This window comes from Oncorhynchus kisutch, linkage group LG28 (assembly GCF_002021735.2).
Source record: "Oncorhynchus kisutch isolate 150728-3 linkage group LG28, Okis_V2, whole genome shotgun sequence".
In the NCBI taxonomy this organism is placed as follows: domain Eukaryota; kingdom Metazoa; phylum Chordata; class Actinopteri; order Salmoniformes; family Salmonidae; genus Oncorhynchus; species Oncorhynchus kisutch.
Window position 1 is genome coordinate 36792354 of NC_034201.2, and position 26830 is coordinate 36819183.

The 26830-nt window shown below is 42.1% G+C and overlaps 1 protein-coding gene across 3 annotated transcripts in view; it reads left to right on the forward strand.

The window, feature by feature from the left end:
- The first annotated feature begins 445 nt into the window (after positions 1 to 445).
- Positions 446 to 26830, forward strand: part of LOC109872478 (vasodilator-stimulated phosphoprotein) — a 40260-nt gene continuing 13875 nt past the window's right edge. The window contains exons 1-8 of one of the 3 annotated variants that reach the window (XM_020463727.2): positions 446 to 666; positions 10470 to 10641; positions 15499 to 15679; positions 16173 to 16239; positions 22192 to 22516; positions 22957 to 23060; positions 23213 to 23261; positions 25014 to 25044. In XM_020463727.2, the coding sequence (XP_020319316.1) occupies positions 662 to 666; positions 10470 to 10641; positions 15499 to 15679; positions 16173 to 16239; positions 22192 to 22516; positions 22957 to 23060; positions 23213 to 23261; positions 25014 to 25044 (934 nt within the window). In that variant the 5' untranslated portion in view covers positions 446 to 661. Of the gene's footprint in view, positions 667 to 1085; positions 2376 to 10469; positions 10642 to 15498; positions 15680 to 16172; positions 16240 to 22191; positions 22517 to 22956; positions 23061 to 23212; positions 23262 to 25013; positions 25045 to 26830 lie in introns of those variants that run through there. The other 2 variants (XM_020463728.2, XM_031808340.1) reach the window with 2 other exon arrangements.

A 26830-nucleotide genomic window follows, 5' to 3' on the forward strand; every position in this document is an offset into this window, starting at 1 on the left:
TTTCAGGAGTAAACTTCAGTAGTCGAATAGAAGCGGTGTGGCCTGAGGAGGGATGGTGATAGGATTTGACAAGCTTGCCCCACTACTCCATTCAGTCATCCATTGAAATATGTTCCTTTGAATGAGGGGTGTCCTCCGATTCTTTTAGAAAGGTTTCGTGTGTTGCAAAACGTTTTGCTACAGAAATCGTTTACTCCAAACTAAAAACATTTTGCAACGAAAACGAGAGTTTCTAGTTGACAAATTCAGGTAGGCCCCTCCCCGTTTAGGTCCATTTGCTCGGTTTGCTTCCTTTTGGTTGTTAAATAGGCCTAATGAATACACCCGGGGGTGCAATCATTATTCCAAAACGTTTTGCCACGGAAACTTTTTACTCCAAACGGAAATACCGCGAGAGTGTCCATTGGACAAATGCATGTAAATCCCTCCCCGTTTCGATCTGTTTGGTTCCTAGTGAATACACCCCTGGAAATTGTCGTGGTGTGTGCTGCTGTCTACTTCGCCCATTCGTGCACAGCCCGATTAGGGTGGCTAGATTGATACATGTGTGTATCACATCTTTACCATCGTTATATCTTATGTCTTCTATTTTTCCACACCGGCTTCTCATCGGAAACCAAACATCTAGCTTGGGAGAGAAGATTTGCAGTCTCGCCAAACAATGAGGTAAGGGCGTGGAAAATCTGATCTGTGCACTTGCCTGTTTTGTTTCGATATTCTATAATGTTACAATTTCGCGTTTGCAACCTTGATGTTAATTGTCATGATTGCTTTTTTAAAATAAAGGAACACATTGTATCCTCACAATGGTAGAATTTCCCGTGTCATTTATTTTTTATTCTCAAAATGACAAAATGGTCAACAAAAGAGGCTATGAACATGATTTATGGTTAGGCTATGCACATGTGGGGCATAGCATTAGCAAAATAGTGTGAACGTAGACTACCGGTGTTTTATACCTATCTGATAAAACATGACCATACTCAGGCTGCTGCAGATGTAGGCCTATTTATCATATTTAGACTGGTTATAGCCCGCCCCCATACAGTGTAGTTTGTAGCCTATCTCAAGGGGAAAATATTTGCAATGTCACATTTTCTCCAGTAGCCTAGATTCTCGCTTTCAGCCAAGTTATGGTCCAAACGTAAGCTTCTTATTATACAAAATTCTGATTTAAAAACATCTCGCTGTGGCACTTCGCTAACTCAACTTCTTGAAGATGTTGACACTGAGAAGACACTATGGCCTTGATAATAGGATGTAGGCCAGGGATCATCAACTAGCTCTTGATCATTCATGACTCTCCGTTCCATTACATTACACATATGAGTCATTGGCCGAAGGCATTTTCTTTAGGGGGGAGTTTTAAGAATCGCGACGCTCGGTCTGAACATCGCTTGAGGTATGGTTTTTTGAAAGGACCGTATCTTTCATATCAGAAATAAATCATTTTCGAAAACAAAAGGTTACCTTGATACACACCTTTTTATAGGGTCAGGGTTCCCACACCGCAATATTTTAATCTTTAAAGCGCTTGTTTACGGAAAACAGACGACTACTTGTGCAATTAGCTACCTGCATCTCCGAACTCCTGTGTGTAAATAGAAGAGACTCCACAAACGGTTTTTTATTTTCTTAATTGGATGGTCAGGGGTCAGAACATAATTACAAATAACTTGTACTCTGCAAGAAGCCCAAACAAAAATATCTGACTAAAACATAATCCTTTCAAACCTTGCGTACATTTGTATACGATCACCTTTATCTCTCTGTTCTGCGTGGGAATACTTTGGAACAGATTTCCTAAATTAAATGCACTTTGAACCAGGGAGGTCATTAGGGCCTGGCTTTCGTGGCTTTAGCCCGAAATAATTTTGGGTCAGCCCAGAATCTTTGGCGCTCCTGCTATGGTGTAAAAAAAAAAAAAAAAAAAAGATTGCGCCGCTTAGTTCATTTAGCTATGGTTCCGTGAAACTCCCAAATTCATTCAACCTTTATAATCCGCCACTTTTCCAGAATGATGCCATGTCTAGCAAGATCACAATGATTCCTTAGTATTCTACATTAACAAACCGATTATAATAGCATGATAATGTTCGGCTACTCTTATACTAAAACACCACGTAATTTCTTGTGCTGAAATGTTGAATATGCTTTGATTGAAACAAAATACAGGTGGTTGTGTTAAACTCCATCTTCTCTAACATTCGATTAAACCGTAGTTAGGCTGATTAACCTACATCATTCAAGAGGATCGAAATGCATATTTCCATGAAATTGCTTGGGATCAAATGGTTGGCATTCATGCAGCATGGACGTTTCACCTGTACTACTTGAAGAATTAGCATTCAAGATTGACAGTGATCACTTATAAGGTAGGCCTAATTTTGTGTTTTAGGATTTAAAAAATAGAACATTTTCATTGTGCCAGGTGTGGACATAGGCAATAGTGCAATTTGGATGTATGTACTGTGCATTGGATGTATATTCTAAAAATATTTTATTCAATAGGCTACATGTCGGCCCCAACATTCATTCAGAAATGATGTAATAATAATAAATAATTATGCTCTGGTAGGCTACCTAAACAAACAGCACTTCACCACTCGTTATAATGTCAATAATACTAGATGTAAAACAATTGCCACGTTTGGTCAACTGATAATTCCAGCACTGTTTTGATTGGGACAGCATCATTGCACTACTTTAGGACAAGCATGGGAACTCCACTTGATAAATAAATCAATGTCAGATTTTTGTTTTCACTTCATCTCCGTTTGGATATTTGGTTTTAGAATTAGGCTGGGAAATCTTAGCTAAGTTGAGGTGAGTGATTAGTCATTAGTCAAACAATTAAAATCAATGCAGATCTTCTCTACACACACATTACACCTATAGCCTACCTAATGAGCTTCCCTGATGTTTTCCTTTTCTGATGCATTTCAGTCACCTAGCCTACTTATGCAAATACACATTTTTACACTATTCCCATACGCTATTCAAATCATCTGACATCTTTGTTGGCTAGGCTACTTGCTCATAGATAATTTAAAATATTATTGTAACAGTAGGACAACCAACTAAATAACCTCCATATGGGGTTACTGACCACAATCCATTGAATTTAATAATAATAAGTGTTGATTATTTGGCCTTGTGGAAAATTGCTGTAGATTGTGTTTTGTCACATTGCGAGCGCATAGCCCTACAGTCGGGAGTCCCGCAATTGGGCAGCCCCGTATAGCAAATATCAAACATGCTGATTGTTGAGATGTGGTTGTCAGTGAACAGCAGGTGGCTGCTAAAAGGTCTTTTGCAATATTTCAAAATACAATTGTGGGAAAAAACAGTTTGGATATGTGAGTGCCAATGGATAGTTGGTGGACTAATTTCCTCCACTCTTTTCATGGGCCTATGCTATTGGTTGCACTTAAGAAATGGGTCATTAATTTTATTGAGCTTAGTATGTCAATGTCAAAGTAGCTTGTAATTTTGGTCATTTGTGTGGTGTAAAAGATAATTTTTGTAATGTAATATGACTTCGAATTGCAGGAAAATATTTTAGAAAAGGCAATTTTTTTCTTGGACCTGCAAACCCCTCAGACTCTGGTCTTCAGGACTGATCCCCAAATGTTATGAAACTCTGACAGTCCTGCTCGGAGCTGATTTGCTGGTGTCTTTAGTCTTTTTTATAAAAATAAAAACATATTTTTATTTTTTAGCTCTGGGAACTTGGGGTGCCAAATAAAATCGCCCGCAGGCCGCCCGTTGGGCAACCCTGATGTAGGCTATGATAACATCATAATGCTAGTGTGTAGGATTACTGCAGGGTATGTACAATTGCTTTTCTTACACTTAAAGTATTTATTCACAACAGGAGAGACTAAATGCATTTGCGTTGTTATACAGAAAGGAAATGGACGTGTCACTGTGCAGTGTGCATCTCCCCCATAAGGTTGGACCTCAGAGGTCAGGTCATCCTTTAGAGTTCATTACTATCTCAGCAGCTGTGGTGTAATAGTGTGAGCAGAGACCCTCTCTCAGCCAGCTATAGAGGATGAATGCAGAAGCCTAATCCCTGAGGTATCAGCGGAGAAGGCCCCAAAGCTCCCCACCAGAGTGGGAATCAGGTTCCATTAACACTCATCCTTGATTACATGACATCATGTGCAGACTAATGTCGTAACCCCCAGGAAATGCTGCCAGGAAATGAAATTGAACCTGATGGACATGTCAATAGATAAAGTAGTGGATGGATGATAACGCTGTCTGAGAAGCAGGTATCCTGTGATAGGGACAGTTTCCTGGATACAGATTAAGCCTAGTCCTGGACAAAAAAGCTTGCTCAATTTGAAATAGTCCAGGACTAAGCTTAAACAGCGTCCAGGAAACAGTCCCAAATGTCAGATTTAGTCAACCATCTATCTACTGATGCAAAGTTTGCATCTGCTGTTTTCAAGAGAGGGGAAGAAACCTAAAAGGAAGGAAGTACAAAGGGTGAAACAGGCTGAGAGAAGAACTCATGCTAACGTGTAAATGTTAAAGTTACATTACTTACAATATAGTAAACTATCCCATATGACTCAAACGATCACTTTGCCATTAAATAAATGCTTCATAAACTTGACTGAAGGGGATGTATGGTGAACAGACAGATGGGAAATGATGAGGAACGAAAGGCTGATTGTGAGAGATGTCAGCACATTAACATCACTTCAAGCTGTAGAGTCTTTCAGTATGTGGCTGTCAGTGAGGTGACCGTGGTTAGTCACACACATTAAAAATAGCTGTCACTCATGCCTCTCTTCAGGACTGGTGGCTCGCTCTCTCACCCGCACACACACCTCTGCAGTACAACAGACAGACACAGTCTCACATGCCACTATGCACTATTATGGACACACAAGCACACAAAGGGTGGGGGACATTTCTGTCCGAGTTGATACAACTTTTCCAGTAATTTCTGAAGTCATGAAACAGGGCTTGAAGGTGTGAGGCGCTTGAATTCTGTCTTTCTATTTTTAAATACATCTTGCTTCTCTATTTCTGCCTATGTGTATCAGTGTCTCGGTGCCTTCGGTTTTCACGTTATTATAGTGATAGCCTTTATACTGGTAGCTAGCAAGGTGAAAAGACACTAGGCTATTACTCGCTATCCATTATAGGTATATACAGAAAGCCTCTCTTTCTTGAATTGTAAAGTTAGTTTGAAGGTGGAGTTGTGAGTGTTTGTATAAGGCTCTATAGGTTGGAATATTCTGTGTCTCTATGCATTTATTTGTTTTCAGAGTGAAGTCAGACAGTCTGTGGCTGAAACACTGTGTCACCCAGGCCACATTCATAGTTGGCAATAGGAGTTGGCTAAACAGCACGAACAGACCAGTGACCTGGCTAGAGTGAGTCAGGGTGTGAGTTGGCTCATTTAATGCTAGCTCTGGTTCCTCTTTTTGGGGTGAGCCTCTACTCAGAAGTGGCATCATCTCCTTGTCTCCTCTACTTATTCTGCACTGATCTGAAAGTATTTGAGAGGCGGAAATGCAATATGATGGATGACCTGCCAGGGTTGTGTTCAGTACGCCACGCAGCAGAAAACGTTTTGCAACAGAGAACTCAAATGAGAACTACTTTTTGGATATATCCAGGTAGTCTATCTCTGTTTCAGTCACAAACCAGGTATTTCTAATCCAGCTTTCTGAAATACAGACAAAAGGAAGGAGCTAATGACAGGAAACCTCTTTAAATTATTACAAACGATCCAACAACCATACACATCAATCATAATCTTTTATGACACCCACCTTCTAACCTTCTTCACCTTCTAACCCACCTTCTATAAATCCCCACTTGTAATATAAATATATATTTCTTTGAAAGCAATTTTGGTGCATTGTATTAACTTTGTAATAAGCCAAACTATAGACCATTTCCATGGTCTATAACCCAACCAAGCCGCACTGCTTCTTAACACAGTGCGCATCCAACCCGGAAGCCAGCCACACCAATGTGTCGGAGGAAACACCGTGCACCTGGCAGCCTTGGTTAGCGTGCACTGCGCCCGGCCCACCACAGGAGTCGCTGGTGCGCGATGAGACAAGGATATCCCTACCAGCCAAACCCTCCCTAACCCGGACGACGCTAGGCCAATTGTGCGTCGCCCCACGGTCCTCCCGGTCGCGGCCGGTTGCGACAGAGCCTGGGTGCGAACCCAGAGTCTCTGGTGGCACAGCTGGCGCTCTGGAGGCCCTCATTTCTATGGTCTATTGATGAGGTTTATGACTAAAGTGCATGGAGATGGAATTTCCTTAACCTAGAGGCAGGCATATGACTATCCGGTTTATGACATTGAACAAAAACAACAACTCAATATTAGGAAGGTGTTTTTAATGTTTGGTTTACTCAGTGTGGTTTGTTTTATATTTATAAGAGCTGATAAGAGCTAACCCAGTGTGTTTGAAAGCATTCCCCAGTGAACAAGGCTCTGGAGTGAAATGTCCCCTAGTAGGTACTGATCTAGGATCAGATCTGGACCTAACCTGAACCATCAGTGGGGAAAATGCTTAACTCACTCAAGATCAGCATCTAGGCAACTTCACCCTAATGCTCACCCAGTGTGTTTGATAGCATTCATTCCCCTAGGGAGCAGGAAGTTGCAGTGGCACCAACACTGAATTTGTGTCTACACTCCACTCATCGCATGTCTCATTCTGTAGCCGCTCCATCAATTATTTTCACACCTCTACCACCATCTGGCAATGTCTCTGTGTCTCTGTCAACTAGTGTCTGTCTGTCTCTCAACTAGTGTCTGACTGCTTGCGTGTGCGTACATGAATGTGTACTTCCTGTCTAAGCTTAGACACAAAGACAAAACCGTGTGAAAGTGATGATAATATGACCTCTCAGTAGCATACAGCACATTTGGCCTTGGATATGTACTGAGCAGAACGCTAAATCTGTCAGTACTTGAAGATCAAGTCAACACTGTAGTTGAGTCAGGCTCTCTGATTTACAGTCTCTGTATTTTAGGGTACATTGAGAGAACTTAAAGTAAGCCCTAAACACACTTGCCACTGTTCTTAGACACGTTCAATAATTTTAGTGGCTCTGCTATTGTATGTGGGTGTTTCAATTACCTGTGTGTCTTTGTTTGTGTGTCTCTGTCAGACTTTTTATGCAGCACTGGTGTGTGTTTGACCTGTGTTGTCACTGCTGCAGGGCTGGACACACACACACAGTGTCCACAGGCACCATGGGTTCTGTAAACAAACTCAACCCCAGATACAGAACAACTCCTAGAAACCAAGAGAGGTGGAGGGAGGGAGATGTGGGTGAAGACAGGGAAAATGGGTTGAGTTGAAAGGCGTGTCACATTGTTGTTTTTCAGATAGCCTTTTAGGTTAAAGGGTGTCTCCGAAACAGTTATGCAGTCATGTCATGATTTTTCATTAAAGAACCTTCAGAATTTAGGTTGATGTCATAATGTTTTTGTTTATCACTGTACTCAATCAAATGCCTGTCAGATAATGTAGCATAATAGATGGCAGAAATTCTCTGCCTAATTGAGGTAGATTGAAATAAGATTAAATCCCACCACCTCGGAACATAATGCCTTCTGTGTGTGCCTGTGTGCATGCTTTTTGGGTGTTTTTTGGGGGGGTGCATATCCTGGTGTACATTTGACGTTTGCACCTTTTGTCTGTGTATGCCTGTGTATATGTTTACAGTGTGTATGCCTTTGTATATGCCTGTGTCGATAGGCATGCCTGTGTGTATGCCTGTGTGTATGCCTGTGTTTGCAGTGTGTATGCCTGTGTGTATGTTTGCAGTGTGTATGCCTGTGTATGTTTACAGTGTGTATGCCTTTGTGTATGCCAGTGTGTCGATAGGCAAGCCAAGGGCACTGAGCCAGACCATATTAGGCAGCAGTTTGTGAGAGCAGGAAGTGTTCAGGGCTCAAATTCCCCGGGAAGTCGGGGATTGTTTCACGTCTCACACTGCCGAGGAGGAGGAAGTAGCTGAGACTTTCTCACACGCGTTACTGTGGCGACGCCGCGTGTGACCTTGCATGGTAGCAGAGTCTGAGAAAGCGATTCCACAAAGGCACACTCTGAAAGAGATTATACAGTACATTTGTATACTTGTTATCCAGTAGTTGTTAGTAGAGGTCTTCGTGGACTATACCCAAAGATCCGATCTGGGACCCGAGCGGGGTCAAGAGTTCTAAATAATGTCACGGGTCGGATCTGACGGTTCTCAGGTATATGTAAAAAATATGTTTTTTTATTATTTTTATTTTACCCCCCTTTCTCCCCAATTTCGTGGTATCCAATTGTTAGTAGTTACTATATTGTCTCTTTGCTACAACTCCCGTACGGGCTCAGGAGAGACTAAGGCCATGCGTCCTCTTAACACAGCGTGCATCCAACCCGGAAGCCAGCCGCACTAATGTGTCAGCGGAAACATGGCCCGCCACGGGAGTCGCTAGTGCGGGATGAGACAAGGATATCCCTACCGGCCGAACCCTCCCTAACCCGGACGACGGGTCCCCAGATCCTCAAAAAGATATACAGCTGCACCATCGAGAGCAGCCTGACCGGTTGCATCACCGCCTGGTATGGCAACTGCTCGGCATCTGACCGTAAGGCACTACAGAGGGTAGTGCGAATGGCCCAGTACATCACTGGGGCCAAGCTTCCTGCCATCCAGGACCTATATAATAGGTGGTGTCAGAGGAAAGCTCATAAAATTGTAAGCGACTCCAGTCACCCAAGTTATAGACTGTTTTCTCTGCTACCACACGGAAAGCGGTACCGGAGCGCCAAGTCTAGGACCAAAAGGCTCCTCAACAGCTTCTACCCCCAAGCCATTAGACTGCTGAACAAATCATAAAAATCACCACTGCTACTCGCTGTTTGTTACCTATGCATAGTCACTTCGCCCTCACCTACATGTACAGATTACCTCAAGTAGCCTGTAAATTGATTGGGCATGATTTGGAAAGGCACACATCTGTCTATATAGCACAGTTGACTGTGCAAAAACCAAGCCATGAGATCAAAGGAATTGTCCATAGAGCTCCGAGACAGGATTGTGTGGAGACACCGATCTGGGGAAGGGTACAAAAAAATGTCTGCAGCATTGAAGGTCCCCAAGAACACAGTGGCCTCCATCATTCTTAAACGGAATAAGTTTGGAACCACCAAGACTCTTCCTAATGCAATCGGGGGGGGGAAGGGCCTTGGTCATTGAAGTGACCAAGAACCTGATTGTCACTCTGACAGAGCTCCAGAGTTCCTCTGGAGATGGGAAAATCTTACAGATGGGCAACCATCTCTGCAGCACTCCACTAATCAGTCCTTTATGGTAGAATGGCCAGACAGAAGCCACTCTTCAGTAAAAGGCACTTGACAGCTCATTCGGAGTTTACCCCCCAAAAATGTAACGGCAGGGACTGGGAGACTAGTCAGGATCGAGGGAAAGATAAACAGAGAAAAATACAGAGAGTCTTGATGAAAACCTGCTCCAGAGCGCTTAGGACGTCAAACCGGGGTGAAGGTTCACCTTCCAACAGGACAACGACCCTAAGGACACAGCCAAGACAATGCAGGAGTGATTTCGGGACAAGTCTCTATTTCCTTGAGTGTCCCAGTCAGAGCCCGGACTTGAACCCGATCGAACATCTCTGGAGAGACCTGAAAATACCTGTGCAGAATGGGAGTAACTCCCCAAATACAGGTGTGCCAAGCTTGTAGTGTCATACCCAAAAAGACTCGAGGCTGTAATCGCTGCCAAAGGTGCTTTAACAAAGTACTGAGTAAAGGGTCTGAATACTTATGCATGTGTAATATTTCAGTTTTTTTTATTTGATAAGTTTGCACTAATTTCTAAAAACCTGTTTTTGCTTTGTCATTATGGGGTATTGTGTGTCGCTTGATAAGGAGAGAAAAAACATTGGAATCCATTTTAGAATAATGCTGTAACGTAACAAAATGTGGAAAAGGTCAAGGGTTCTGTATACCTTCCATGCTGTCACTCAAATGGATAGGGGCCTGGCCCACGTGGGGGAAAATGTCGCAGCACAGCTTCCAGAAAAATGGTGCTAAAAAGTCACTTGTGATCATATCTGTTTACTGTAAAACATTGCTTCGTAAGCTCTTTTAGGCGTTCTGAAGTTCCTCGTCTTGCTCTTACTGCCATAAAGCAACATCGACAACAAAGCATTGTCCACAACAGTGCATTAACTGCACTCAACCCAGATATGGGCTATCTCATTATTTCCTTGTCGGAGATGACTGAATTAACTCCTTCCCTCTCTCTTCCCCTCCACACACTCCCTGTTTCTATCTCTCTTTATCTCTCTGCCACCCTTTCCCTATTCATCTCTCTCTCTGTCCCTCTCCTCTACCCTTCTATTCCTTTCCCTCTCTCCTCCATCTTTCTTTCTGCCCCCCCCCCCCCCTTTTCTCTCTCAGTGAGTCCAGTATCTGCCAGGCGCGGGCCACGGTCATGCTGTACGATGATGCTAATAAGCGCTGGGTGCCAGCAGGCACAGGGGGCCAGGCCTTCAGCAGGGTCCAGATCTACCACAACCCCGTGGCCAACACATTCCGAGTGGTGGGACGCAAGATTCAGGCCGACCAGCAGGTAACTCGTGTACACACACACACACACACACCATGAACAGAGAAATTCCTAGGAGGCACTGTCAGATATTCGATTGAGCAAAATAGCTGTTTTGTTTTACTTTTTTTAAACTTTAACGTCTTTCATCAAGTATTTCTGTCCGACTTCTCACTAATCAAACTACTGGGCACAGATGTCAATTCAATGTCTTTTCCACGTTGGTTCAACATCATTTAATTGAAATTATGTGGAAACAATGTTGATTCAACCAGTGTATGCCCAGTGGGTATCTATAATGGCTACAACAGCTGTTGTGACGTTGGGAGGAACAACAATGGTGGCTCATCAAGATCAAACACATTTTACAGTATATACTGTAAAGACACGGTGCCTTCGAAAGTATTCACACCCCTTGACTTTTTCCACATTTTGTTGTGTTAGAGCCTGAATTTATAATGGATTATATTGAGATTTTTTTGGTCACTGCCCTATGCATAATAGGGGCCTGCTTGCTTCTACACCTGCATTGCTTGCTGTTTGGGGTTTTAGGCTGGGTTTCTGTACAGCACTTTGAGATATCAGCTGATGTACGAAGGGCTATATAAATACATTTGATTTGATAATACCCCATAATGTCAAAGTGGAATTATGTTTTTCAAGTTTTTTATAAATGTATTAAAAATTAAAATCTGTGATGTCTTGAATCAATAAGTATTCAACCCCTTTGTTATGGCAAGTCTAAATAAGTTCAGGAGTAAAAATTTGCTTATCAAATCACAAGTTACTTTGACTCTATCTGCAATAATTTGTTTTTAACATAATTTGGAAATGACTACCTCATCTTTGTACCACACATACAATCATCTGTAAGGTCCCTCAGTCAAGCAGAGAATTACAAGCATGAATTAAACTACAAATATCAGGGAGGTCTACCAATGCCTAACAAATACGGGCACTTGAATATCCCTTTGAGCATTATAGAGTTATTAATTGCACTTTGGGTGGTGTATCAATACACCCAGTCACTACAAAGATTCAGGCTTCCTTCCTAACTCACTTGCCGGAGAGGAAGGAAACAGCTCAGGGATTTCACCATGAGGCCAATGGGGACTTTAAAACTGTTACAGAGTTTAATGGCTGTGATAGGAGGACACTGAAGGTGGACCAACAACATTGTAGTTACGCCACAATACTTGCCTAATTGACAAAGTGAAAAGAAGGAAGCCTGTACAGAATACAAATATTTCGAAACATGCATCCTGTTTGCAACTACGCACTAAAGTAATACTTCAAAATAATGTGTCGAAGCAAATCACTTTTTGTCCTGAATGCGAAGTGTTATATTTAATACAACACTTTATTCAGTACCACTCTCCATATTTTCAAGCATAGTGGTGGCTGCATCATGTTTTGGGTATGCTTGTAATCGTTAAGGACTGGGGAGTTTTTCAGGTTAAAAAAAGTAACTGAATGGAGCTAAGCACAGGCAAAATCCTAGTCGGCAAGCCTGGTTGTCTGCTTTCCACCAGAGACTGGGAGATGATTTCACCTTTCAGTAGGACAATAACCTAAAACACAAGGCCAAGTCTACACTGGAGTTGCTTACCAAGAAGAGTGAATGTTCCTGAGTTACATGGTTACAGTTTTGACTTAAATCTGCTTGGAAGTCTATGGCAATACCTGAAAATGGTTGTCTAGCAATTTTCAACAACAAATCTGACAGAGCTTGAATAATTTGGAAAAGAATAATGGGCAAATGTTGCACAATCCAGGTGTGGAAACTCTTAGATTAACCACAAAGTTGATAATAACATGAATTGACTCAGGGTGTTGAATACTTAATAATTATCTTAATACGAATTAAGATATGTTTTTTATTAATGTTTTACAAATGTTAGAATTTTTCTTGAACTTTGACATTAGAGTATTTTGGGTAGATCATTGACAAAGAATGACAATTCAATTTTAATCCCACTTTGTAACACAACAAAATGTAGAAAAAGTCAAGGGGTTAGAATACTCTCTGAAAGCACTGTGTGTATATTTACACTTACAGTACCAGTCAAAGAGTTTGGGCACCTACTAATTCAAGGGTTTTTCTTTATTTTTACTATTTTCTATTGTAGAATAATAGTCAAGACGACACACTATGAAATAACACATATGGAATCATGTAGTAATACTTTAGATTCTTCAAAATAGCCACACTTTGCCTTGACTTTGCACACTCTTGGCATTCTCTCAACCAGCTTCACCTAGAATGCTTTTCCAACAGTCTTGAAGGCGTTCCCACATATGCTGAGCACTTGTCGGCTGCTTTTCCTTCACTTTGCGGCACACAATTGCCCCAGCGTTGTCCGGGTTTGACCGGTGTAAGTCGTCATTGTAAATAATAATTTGTTGTTAACTGACTTGCCTAGATAAATAAAGGTTCAATTAATAAAACTCCAGGCTGTATCACAACCGTCTGTGATTGGGAGTCCCATAGGGCAGCACACAATTGGCCCAGCGTTGTCCGGGTTTGGCCGGTGTAGGCCGTCATGTAAAAGAATTTAAGATTTAATAAGATTTAAATACGTTTTTTCTTCTTCTTTAAAAAAAAAATTAAGATGCGTCTGTTACTTGAACTCTGAAGCATTTATTTGGGTTGCAATTACTGATGCTGGTAACTCTAATGAACTCATCCTCTGCAGCAGAGGTAACTCTGGGTCTTTCCTGTGGCGGTCCTCATGAGAGCCAGTTTCATCATAGTGCTTGATGGTTTTTGCAACTGCACTCCATATGTGTTATTTCATAGTTTTGATGTCTCTCTATTATTTTACAATGTAGAAAAGAGTGAAAATAAACACCCTTGAATGATTAGGTGTGTCCAAACTTTTGACTGTTACTGTACATACACATACACACACATATGAACACATACACGAGACAACAATGCGCTGCTTGGAGGGTAACATTTTTACTACTGGTCTGGAACCTCTTTGGAGAGTCTGACTGACTTGAACATTATTAGACAAACTGATCTGTAAATCTTGTGAGTGTTGCTATAACACCATATGGGAACCAGTCCCCTTGGTGCTTCCTTGCCCTGTCCCACTCAGAGATTTGTAGTTAGGCTTTTGTCTGTCTTCTGCAGACTGTGAACATGCAGCCATCAGCCTCTCTGCTCCTTGAGGTTAGTGTCATTAGTATAGTTTGGGTTGTATGTGTCAGATGTCTTCCTCTTTCTCTCTGACTTCCCTATCTCACTTCTGTTTACTGTGTGTCACTACCTCTGCTCTCGCACTAACACCTTCCTCTCACACTAGGGTAGTGGAGGACCCACACTAAGATGAAAGAGACCTAGTGTAGCCTAGCCTAACTTTAACCAACTTTTAGTTTAGTTCATCCTAGCCTAGCATCTTAGCACAGTTTACAAAAGCTCTATTGCTTTGGAAAGGGCAATGGAAGGGTCCACACTACTAGTAGCACAAGTGACTAGAGAGACTTAGCCTAGCATATTAGCACAGTTTCACTAATAGCTCTGTTTTCAAATGCACCTCCGCTTCACTGATTTCACAGATGGGGCCAGGCAGGTCACCCGTGATACAAGTCAGCATTCAACGTCCATCCATGTCTGAGGACGTAGGGAGGAGATATGGAAACTGGACACTAGGGGAAACAGTGAGCGCTGTTACCTTCAAGTAGTGTTGTGGATGGGTATAAGCATCTGCCTCTGGTTCAAAAGGTTGCATGTTCAAATCCAGTGATGGAAAGTTATTTTTCAAATATTTATTCTAAGCATATTCTAAACCTTCCCATTAACCATTGAGTTAATGGCTAACCTTAAGAATTTTGCAGCAATTACAGCTGCAAGTCTCTATAAGCTTGGCATATCTAGCCACTGGGATTTCTGCCTATTCTTCAAGGCAAAACTGCTCTAGCTCCTTCAGGTTGGATGGGTTCCGTTGGTGTACAGCAATCTTTAAGTCATACCACAGATTCTCAATTGGATTGAGGTCTGGGCTTTGACTAGACCATTCCAAGACATTTAAATGTTTCCCCTTAAACCACTTGAGTGTTGCTTTAGCAGTATGCTTAGAGTCATTGTCCTGTTGGAAGGTGAACCTCCGTCCCAGTCTCAAATCTCTTGAAGACTGAAACATGTTTCCCTCAAGAATTTCCCTGTATTTAGCGCCATCCATCATTCCTTCAGTTCTTACCAGTTTCCCATTCCCTGCCGATGGAAAAACATCCCCATGGCATGATGCTGCCACCACCATGCTTCACTGTGGGGATGGTGTTCTCTGAGTGATGAGAGGTGTTTGGTTTGCGCCAGACATAGTGTTTTCCTTGATGGCCAAAAAGCTCAATTTTAGTCTCATCTAACCAGAGAACCTTCTTCCATATGTTTGGTGAGTCTCCCACATACTTCTCCACAACTTTGTCCCTGACCTGTTTGGAGAGCTCATTGGGCTTCATGGTGCTGCTTGCTTGGTGGTGCCCTTTCCTTAGTGGTGAGAGTGAATACATATGCACGCTCCGTTTTTTAATTTTTTATCATTTTTAAACAAGTTTCTTTTTTTCTGCTCCATTTTACTTCACAATTTGACTATTTTGTGGATGTCCATTACAAAAAATAAATGTAAATTACAGGTTGTAATACCAAAGGGGAATGAATCATTTTGCAAGGCACTGACTGTAGCACTAGTTGAGCATGAAGGGATACAAGGATTAAACCATTTTGAAATACAAGGTACAAATACAATCTAGGTTCTCTCTCCAGTGTTTACTTACCTACACATGCTATATTCCACACACATTCTCTCAGTGAATGCATATACTCTCATTCCACTCATAGTTTCTCATTGTCTTTTACTTCCTGCCTGACACTCCCAGGTGGTGATCAACTGTCCAATCGTCAAGGGGCTGAAGTACAATCAGGCCACAACCAACTTCCACCAGTGGCGGGACGCCCGGCAGGTGTGGGGGCTGAACTTCGGCAGCAAAGAGGACGCCACCCTCTTTGCCAACGGCATGATGCACGCCCTGGAGGTGCTGAGTGCTCTCGGCGACTCGGGTATGACCCACAATATAGGACAAAAATACAATGCATACCAAAAATATATATCGAAAAATAAATGAACGTGAAACGTATTTTGTGTGTTCACTGTGAATTTTAAATAAATTGAACAGAAGGTCGCTCGCCTGTTATTTATTTCTTGCTGCAATCAGTGATCTTGAATCCGCAGTAGGGGAAACTGCACCACTGTCTACCTCACCACCATTGTTATAGTTTTTTTTTTTTTTTTTTTGTCGAAGCGGAGGTGAGGAGCGTCGCGCAACGTGATATTTTTTTTACAGCAATGTCAGAGGAGGAAAAACAGTATTTGTTGTCTGCAGCCACTTCTTCTAATATCGCAAACGAACGTGGCTGTTTCACCATTAAGGATTCCAGCCTTTACCTAACACCATTGGATAGATTTTTTTTTAAAGATACTTAAAAAATGCATTTAAACAGGACCGCTAAAATACACATTACTCACTCACTCGTTGTCTTTTTCTATCCTCAGGATACTCCTCTCTCCCTCACCCTGTCCAGAATGGACCCTCCCCAGAGGAGCTGGAGCAGCAGAGGAGGTACCGTTCACGTGATTTTAGGGTTTCTTCAGGTGCTGAGTAGTACAGCACCAAATATAAGTTCTCTATAGCTCCTGGTTAATAATGTTCCTGTTGCATACCAACTTACCCACATCTTCATATTGGTTGTGCACAATTATTAGTAAAACACACTCTCTACCTTACAACTTCACACATTTTATATGTCTAAAACACTCTGCGCCTCCTGAGTGGAGCAGTGGTCTAAGGCACTGCATTGCAAGACCCATGAGGTGGCACACAATTGGCCCAGCATTGTCCGGGTTAGGGGAGGGTTTGGCTGGCTGGGATGTCCTTGTCCCATCGCGTTCTAGCGACTCCTAGTGGTTGCCAGGCGCATGCACGCTAACTTCGGTCATCAGATGTACGGTGTTTCCTCCGACACATTGGTGCAGCTGGCTTACGGGTTAAGCGAGCAATGTGTCAAGGAGCAGTGTGGTGAGGTCGTGTTTCTGAGGCCGTGTAGCGAAATGGTTGTTTCTAGCTCCAACAGTGCAGTAATATCTAACAACTAACATCTAACTGTTTCACAACAATACACACAAATCTAAGTAAAGGAATGGAATTAAGCATACACTTAAAAAGATGAGAGAGGCCTGTAATTTTCATCATAGGTACACTTCAACTATGACAGACACAATTTGAAAAAAAAATCCAGAAAATCACATTGTAGGATTTAATGAATTTATTTGCAAATTATGGTGGAAAATAAGTATTTGGTCAATAACAAAAGTTCATCTCAATACTTTGTTATATACCCTTTGTTGGCAATGACATAGGTCAAATGTTTTCTGTAAGTCTTCACAAGGTTTTCACACACTGTTGCTGTTATTTTGGCCCATTCCTCCATGCAGATCTCCGATAGAGCAGTGATGTTTTGGGGCTGTTGCTGGGCAACACGGACTTTCAAGATTTTCTATGGGGTTGAGATCTGGAGACTGGCTAGGCCACTCCAGGACCTTGAAATGCTTCTTACAAAGCCACTCCTTCGTTGCCCGGGCGGTGTGTTTGGGATCATTGTCATGCTGAAAGACCCAGCCACGTTTCATCTTCAATGCCCTTGCTGATGGAAGGAGGTTTTCACTCAAAATCTCCCGATACATAGCCCCATTCATTCTTTCCTTTAGAACGGATCAGTCATCCTGGTCCCTTTGCAGAAAAACAGCCCCAAAGCATGATGTTTCCACCCCCATGCTTCACAGTAGGTATGGTGTTCTTTGGAGACAACTCGGCATTCTTTGTCCTCCAAACATGACGAGTTGTGTTTTTACCAAGAAGTTATATTTTGATTTCATCTGACCATATGACATTCTCCATATCTTCTTCTGGATCATCCAAATGCTCTCTAGCAAACTTCAGACGGGCTTGGACATGTACTGGCTTAAGCAGGGGGACACATCTGGCACTGCAGGATTTGAGTCCCTGGTGGCGTAGTGTGTTACTGATGGTAGGCTTTGTTACTTTGGTCCCAGCTCTCTACAGATCATTCACTAGGTCCCCCCCGTGTGGTTCTGGGATTTTTGCTCACTGTTCTTGTGATCATTTTGACCCCACGGGGTGAGATCTTGCGTGGAGCCCCAGATCGAGGGAGATTATCAGTGGTCTTGTATGTCTTTCATTTCCTAATAATTGCTCCCACAGTTGATTACTTATTGCAGATTCAGTCTTCCCAGCCTGGTGCAGGTCTACAATTTTGTTTCTGGTGTCCTTTGACAGCTCTTTGGTCTTGGCCATAGTGGAGTTTGGAGTGTGACTGTTTGAGGTTGTGGACAGGTGTCTTTTATACTAATAACAAGTTCAAACAGGTGCCATTAATACAGGTAACGAGTGGAGGACAGAGGAGCCTCTTAAAGAAGAAGTTACAGGTCTGTGAGAGCCAGAAATCTTGCTTGTTTGTAGGTGACCAAATACTTATTTTCCACCATAATTTGCAAATTCAGTCGCCTCTTCACTGTTGACGTTGAGACTGGTGTTTTGTGGGTACTATTTAATGAAGCTTCCAGTTGAGGACTTGAGGCCTCTTTCTCAAACTAGACACTCATGTACTTGTCCTCTTGTTCAGTTGTTCACCGGGGCCTCTCACTCTTTCTAGTCTGGTTAGAACCAGTTTGCACTGTTCTGTGAAGGGAAGTAGTACACAGCGTTTTACAAGATCTTCAGTTTCTTGGCAATTTCTCACATGGAATAGCCTTCATTTCCCAGAACAAGAATAGACTGACGAGTGTCAGAAGAAATTTCTTCATTTCTGGTGTTTTGAGCCTGTAATCATACCCATAAATGCTGAATCTCCAGATACTCAACTAGTCTAAAGAAGGACAGTTTTATTGCTCCTTTAATTAACGCAACCATTTTCAGCTGTGCTAACATAATAGGAAAGGGGTTTTCTAATGTTCAATTAGCTTAACTTGGATTAGCTAACACCACATGACATTGGAACACAGGTTGCTGATAATGGGCCTCTGTTCGCCAATGTAGATAAATATCTCTCTGGGAAGAAGGGCGAGAGTGTATGTTTAATGATTAACTACTCATGGTGTGATTGTGATAACATACAGAAACTCAAGTCCTTTTGATCACCCAACCTAGAATACCACACAATGAAATGCTGACTGAATTACCTCCCTATACAGCTGTGTATATTCCCCACCAAGCCGATACCTGGGTTCGCGCCCGGGCTCTGCCGCAGCCGGCCACGACCGGGAGGTCTGTGGGGTGACGCACAATTGGCCTAACGTGGTTAGGGAGGGTTTGGCTGATAGGGATATCCTTGTCTCACCGCGCACCAGAGACTCCTGTGGCGGGCCGGGCGCAGTGCACGCTAACCAAGTTAGCCAGGTGCACAGTGTTTCCTCCGACACATTGGTGCGGCTGGCTTCCGGGTTGGAGGCTCGCTGTGTTAAGAAGCAGTGCGGCTTGGTTGGGTTGTGTTTCGGAGGACGCATGGGACTAGTAGCGATGAGCCGAGATAGTAATTACTAACAATTGGATACCCTAGACCCACTTCAATTTACTTACCACCCCAACAGATCCACAGACGATGCATGGCTTTGTGATGGCCACTCCAACACCTAGACTTTGTTGTCCTTCAGCCATTTATTTTATTTGACCACCTTTTTCTTCCCAATTTCATGGTATTGGGGAGATTGGGGAGAAAAAGGTGGTCAAATAAAATAAATGGCTGAAGGACAACAAAGTCTAGGTGTTGGAGTGGCCATCACAAAGCCATGCATCGTCTGTGGATCTGTTGGGGTGGTAAGTAAATTGAAGTGGGTCTAGGGTGTCCAGTAAGGTAGAGGTGATATGATCCTTGACTAGTCTCTTAAAGCCGTTCATGGTGACAGAAGTGAACGGCGATAGTCGTTCAGTTACCGGGTACAGTTTTCTTGGGTAATTACAATTTGTATTTAAAAAAGTATCGTTATTTCTTATCAAGACCTGGCCGGATATCCCTGCACTGTCCATATTTGAAATGTTTAACTAAACCAGGTCAATCTTGATGGGTTATATAAACTGTGTCCGAATACCCTTAACATACTACATACTTAAAAGAGTATATACTATTAGTTATAGTTTAGTTTATACCTTAAACGAACGGTATCCTTTAAGTTGAGCGTACTATTGCTTTGTCTGTCTACCAGAAGTTGATGCTGTTGCTATGCAACCTCTTGCTAGCTTGTTAGACTAACATAGCTAGACATTTTATGGTTTTAGGTGTGTTCATAAATTCAATCTGGAGTTCGAGTGCACAAATCCAGAGCGTTGTCAGATTGTCCGTTTGTAAATTCAGAGCGTTTCGCTTTCGGAGCATACACTGGACGCTCTGGCCGATGAGTAGGGTTGATCGGATTCGAGTGTTCTGACCTCACAACGGCAGTCAAGCTCCCAAGCTAACGTTGGCTAGCTTGCTAGCTACTTCCAGACACAAATGAGAGAACACCTCACTCTGACCATTTTACTTGCCCTAGCAGAGCCGGTTAGGCAGTTTTCATGTTATCCAGAGCGTTGGTGACTGTAACTGTGCTGCTGGCAACAATTGAATTACGCTTGTTTTTGTCGACGTTTACTGACACTGGCCATATTCAAATATTCAACGGGTGATGAGCGTTCGTAAATCCATCAGTTATTCTGCGCTCTGCCACACTCAGACAAGAGTTCTCTGAAATCGGAGTAGATAGCCAGAATTAACCATGTCCATTGAGAACTCACAACGACTAATACCCCCTAAGAATAACGTGAACAACCAAATCAATAAACGTTGGGTTGTTAGTTAGCTTTATTAGTAGCCAACTAATGTTGGTTAGGACGGTAACTAGCTAACATACTGTAATGCTACGCGGTTCGTAAGGATAGCGTAGCTAACAAATTGTCAGGCAACATAACGTGTAACTTAACTTATTTGAAAAGTCATTACTTTCTTACATTGCTTAACATTTGTCGTAATTAATTAAAGGACTTTGGCTGCATATTTTCCGCCATTTTCTTCAAATCTGAAAACCTTGTGAAGCCAAGCCCATTATCTGAAGAATTGCATTATGGGCCCTAAAAGCACGGAAATAGTGTCCACTGCTTGTATACTTTGTATACATTTGGTGAATTTAGTACGACATCCTAGAACTTTTGGCATACTAACTATATTTACGTCACAAATAGTACTGTTAGTGTAGTTAGTAGGAGTATTCAAAAACCGTTATAATCTATATTTTCTTATAAATGAAAATGTAGTCTAAAGCTTTTTCAAATAGCACACATAGGCCTACTACTCCCCTGTTCTTAAAATCAGTATTTTACATGCATCAGCCTAAATTTCCAATTCTCCTGATAGGTTGATAACTCATTGGGGTGGGAATAAAGATTCTAGACGATAGCTTCAACTGTCTGGTATCATCAGAAGATCAGCTTAATCACTGGTTTATACTTGTGGGTTTTTCATTTTAGCATGCTAGTGCATGTAATCTCCCTTTAGCACTGGTTTTCTTAAAAGTATTCTAACACGGTGCTCCATGACAAGTTCTGTGTCCTTGTTGCAATTCCCCTATAATGACTGTCACTGACATCTAACCCTGACACTAACGCAGTCCGGTTCTGTGTGGCTCAGTTGGTAGAGCATGGGCGCTGGGTTCAATTTCCTAATGTTAGTGGCTTTGTATAAAAGTGTCTGCTAAATGGCACAATAGATTCTACAGTACCACAAACTAATGCACTCTAATCTACAGTGCCACCCGGACTATTTACATTAACACCCCCCCTTTATTTTTACACTGCTGCTACTCACTGTTTATTTTAGTCACTTTTTACCCCAGCCTACATGTACAAACTAACCTGTACCCCCGCACATTGACTCGGTACCGGTACCCCCTGTATATAGATAGCCTCGTTATTTTTATGCAATTTTGTGCTACTTTAAATTGTTTACATTTTATTTAGTATATATTTTCTTAACTCTATTTCTTGAACTGCATTGTTGGTTAAGGACTTGTAAGTCAGCATTTCACAGTAAGGTTGTATTTGGTGTGTGTGACACATAATTTGATTTAAAACACTAATCTACAGTACCACACACTAAGTTATAATAGTGATCTTACATTGTACATGGGTGGTATGGTGTGTAGATGATGCGAAGATAATGTGTAAATAATATGCAATCATGAGTCTCATTTTTTGTGTATGTGTGTATACACCTTTGTGTGTGCCTGTTTATACAGATGTAGGATCTTAATTTGATAACCCTGTTGTAGGAGAACTTTCTGAAGTTCCATTTGGAAATTTCAGGCTTTATTTTCCCATACGAAAAATTTACGTAATCATTTGCATTTCCTGTTGCTGCTGGATTTTTTGTCCTGCTGTAGCAAACTGGCTCAAATGAAAAGCTCCTACATCTCTGTGTGTGAACATTAACCAATATAAAGAACCCTGTCTGTGTCTCTCCCCTCATAGAATGGAGCTGCAGAGGCAGGAGCAGCAGAGGCAGGAGCAGCAGGAGAGAGAGAGACAGGCCGCAGCCATCCCTCCTACAGCCCCACCCGCCCCGCATGCCCCTCCCTCAGCCCCCGGTGGACCCCCGCCTCCCCCAGGCCCGCCACCACCCCCAGGCCCCCCACCTGCTGGCCCTCCACCCCCACCTGGCCCCCCACCACCCCTTGGGTCTGGGGCGCCACCTGCCCCACCTCTGCCAGGAGGAGGGGGGGATGGAGGGGGTCTCGGTGATCCCGGTGGACTAGCTGCTGCCCTGGCAGGAGCCAAACTACGCAAATCCACGAAGGTGAGACCCGTGTCAGACGTTTTCCAGGTAGTCTTCATTGCAGTCATGCTGTGCGTATGACCAGATCTGACGAGGCCTGGAGAAGTATTTAACGTATCAAGAGCCACGGCAATATCATACATATTCTTTGAATTGTGCAGGCATCGAACCTTCAAAAAAGACCTGGAACGCATCTCTTTTACTTGATATTCCATTGTTGATGCATGTTGAAAATTCAGTGAACACCTTGTTGATTCAGTGAGTCAAACAACTTTCAAATGCATCTTTTCTTCCACCCTTTTGAGGTAATCCTTGGTGTTTAAGTGCATGGATATACTGTAGATGAAGATGTGGTTTCCACCTTTCTCAAATCTTAGTCCCAGATTAGTGATTTCTTCAAGGAAGGCAGGAAAGAAGGGTGCTTTTTAAAATATTGAAACTGAGCCTGTCTCTCTCTGTAGGAAGATAGTGGTGCGGCGGCACTTCCTACATCGGGAGGAGGAGGAGGAGGAGGTGGTGGGGGAGGAAATCTGATGGGGGAGATGAGTGCCATCCTGGCCCGACGGTGAGCCACTGTCTCAGTCTTTGTTAAATGTGGGCCTGGACGAGTGTGCGTGATGTGTTAACGTTGTGTGTGACATTTACGATCATATGACTGTGCATGTGTGTGATTGCTGAGGCTTAGACCTTGTCTTCATTGTGTGTCTTTGTATGCAGGAAGAAAATGTCAGATAATCCAGGCGCAAAGAAGGATGAGCCCGGCAATGTAAGTCTCCTGTCAATGATCTTTGTAGAGACAACAATCCTCCTCTCATAAATCCTTAGAGATTCTCTGGTAATTGCGTACTACGTCACGTATGCGTACCACGTTATTACTCTCTGTCTCTGCTTTTGTCAACTGAGCCTTTGGGCCAGCCCTGTAACTTCACTGGATTACGCTGGGCAGACCTCTTGCTAGCTGTCACTCAAATGCAAGTGGTTGAAGCTCATAGGCTGGAACTCGAATTGCTAGGGGGCTGGCCCACGTGGGGGGCAATGTAATGAAAATGGCCCGAGACAACTTCAACAAAAGTCTCTTTCACACTAGGGATTTCGTGGCTAATTGAGGGAAACAGTAATTCTGCTCATAGATTATATATGTATGAACTAGACATTGGAAGAGAAGGAGGCCCGCACAGCGTCAAAAAATGTTTTCAATCCAAAACTGAGGCTTGAATGCAAACTAGACCTTGACACATCCAGCCCAAAGCGGGAGGTTTAAAAAAACGTAGGCTAATGCGATTAGCATGAGGTTGTAAGTAACAAGAACATTTCCCAGGACATAGACATATCTGATATGGGCAGAAAGATTAAATTCTTGTTAATCTAACTGCACTGTTAAATTTACAGTAGCTATTACAGTGAAATAATAACATGCTATTGTTTGAGAAGAGTGCACAATTTTGAACATAAAGTTATTAATAAACAAATTAGGCACATTTGTGCAGTCTTGATACAACATTTTGAACAGAAATGCAATGGTTCATTGAATCAGTCTAAAACATTGCACATACACTGCTGCCACAGAGTGGCTCAAATCTAAATTGCATCTGGGCTGGAATAATACATTATGGCCTTTCTCTTGCATTTCAAAGATGATGGTACAAAAAAAATACAAACATTTTTTTTTTTCGTATTATCTTTTACCAGATAAATTGGGTTATATTCTCCTACATTCCTTTAATATTTCCACACATTTAAAAGTGTTTCCTTTCAAATGGTACCAATACTATGCATATCTTGCTTCAGGGCCTGAGAATACAGGCAGTTATATTTGGGTATGTCATTTTAGGTTAAAAATCTTTTTAAAAAGGGGCGGATCCTTAAGAGGTTTTAAGCAGTGGTGGAAAAAGTACCCAATTGTCATACCCTAGTAAACGTAAAGATACTTTTTCTTGACTTACCTTAATAAAAAATAAGTCACCCAGTAAAATTCTACTTCAGTAAAAGTCTCAAAGTAGTTGGTTTAAAATATACTCCAGTATCAAAAGTAAAAGTATAAATAATTTAAAATTCCTTATATTAAGCAAACCAGACGGCACCATTTTCTTAATTTAAAAAATATATTTTTACGGAAAGCCAAAGGCACACTCCAACACAAGACATAATTTACAAACGAAGCATGTGTGTTTAGTGATTCGACCAGATCAGAGGCAGTAGGGATGACCAGGGATGTTCTGTTGATAAGTCTGTGAATTTGACCTTTTTCCTGTCCTGCTAAGCATTCAAAATATAACGAGTACTTTTGGGTGTCAAGAAAATATACTTTTTACTCCATACATTTTCCTTAAGGAATTTAGAGAAGTAAAAGTAGTCAAATATATATAAATAGTAAAGTACAGATACCCTCCAAAAATACTTTATACCTCTGCTTTTAAGAATGTGTGTGTAAGCTGCAAGTCAAGTCACACTATGGTTAAAAACATATGTGCATAGTAAAGGGATGACACAATTTCATTTTCTTTCTCTGTGATTTTAGGAAGACTCCTCAAAGTCCTCAGGCCAAGGTGGTGAGTAGATCCACTGAAGTCTTCAGTCCATTCTTTTTGTGTTTGACTCAGCATATACCTGGGAGCTGTTCCAGAAAGCAGGATCAATGAGTTGGCCCGCTAACTGTTTCAAAAATGTAATGGCTGAATACATACAGACATACATACAGTTGGAGTCGGAAGTTTACATGCATACACTTAGGTTGGAGTCATTAAAACTCGTTTTTCAACCACTCCACAAATTTCTTGTTAACAAACTATACTTTTGGCAAGTCAGTTAGGACATCTACTTTGTATGACAAGTCATTTTTCCAACAATTGTTTACAGACAGATTACTTCACTGTATCACAATTCTAGTGGGTCAGAAGTTTACATACACTAAATTGACTGCCTTTAAACAGCTTGGAAAATTCCAGAAAATTGTCATGGCTTTAGAAGCTTCTGATAGGCTAATTGACATCATTTGAGTCAATTGGAGGTGTACCTGTGGGTGTATTTCAAGGCCTACCTTCAAACTCAATGCCTCTTTGCTTGACATCATGGGGAAATCAAAAGAAATAATCCAAGACCTCAGAAAAACAATTGTAGACCTCCACAAGTCTGGTTCATCCTTGGGAGCAATTTCCAAATGCCTGAAGGTATCACATTGATCTGTACAAACAATAGTATGCAAGTATAAACACCATGGAACCACGCAGTCATACCGCTCAGGAAGGAGACGCGTTCTGTCTCCTAGAGATGAACGTACTTTGGTGTGAAAAGTGCAAATCAATCCTAGAACAACATTAAAGGACCTTGTGAAGACGCTGGAGGAAACGGGTACAAAAGTGTATCTATATTCACAGTAAAACGAGTCTTATATCGACATAACCTGAAAGGCCGCTCAGCAAGGAAGAAGCCACTGCTTCAAAACCACCATAGGAAAGCCAGACTACGGTTTGAAACTGTACATGGGGACAAAGATCGTACTTTTTGGAGAAATGTCCTCTGGTCTGATGAAACAAAAATAGAACTGTTTGGCCATAATGACCATTGTTATGTTTGGAGGAAAAGGGGGAGGCTTGCAAGCTGAAGAACACCATCCCAACCGTGAATCACAGTGGTGGCAGCATCATCTTGTGGGGGTGCTTTGCTGCAGAAGAGACTGGTGCACTTCACAAAGTAGATGGCATCATGAGGAAGGACATTTTGTGGATATATTGAAGCAACATCTCAAGACGTCAGTCAGGAAGTTAAAGCTTGGTTGCAAATGGGTCTTCCAAACGGACAATGACCCCAAGCATACTTTCAAAGTTGTGGAAAAATGGCTTAAGGACAAAGTCGAGGTATTGGAGTGGCCATCACAAAGCCCTGACCTCAATCACATAGAACATTTGTGGGCAGAACTGAAAAAGCGTTTGCAAGCAAGGAGGCCTTCCTCTGTCAGGAGGAAGGGGCCAAAATTCACCCAACTTATTGTGTGAAGCTTGTGGAAGGCTACCCAAAACGTTTGACCCAAGCTAAACAATTTAAAGGCAATGCTACCAAATACTAATTGAGTGTTTGTAAACGTCTGACCCACTGAGAATGTGATGAACTAAATAAAAGCTGAAAAATCATTTTCTCTGATATTATTCTGACATTTCACATTCTTAAAATGAAGTGGTGATCCTAACTGAGCTAAGACGGGACATTTTTTACTTGGATTAAAATGGCGCCGGAAGAAATGGCAGCAGTTTTACGGGCACCCAACCAATTGTGCTATTATGTGGGGGTTTCTCGCGTTATTTGAAAGTTATTTTGTACATAATGTTTCTGCAACCGTAT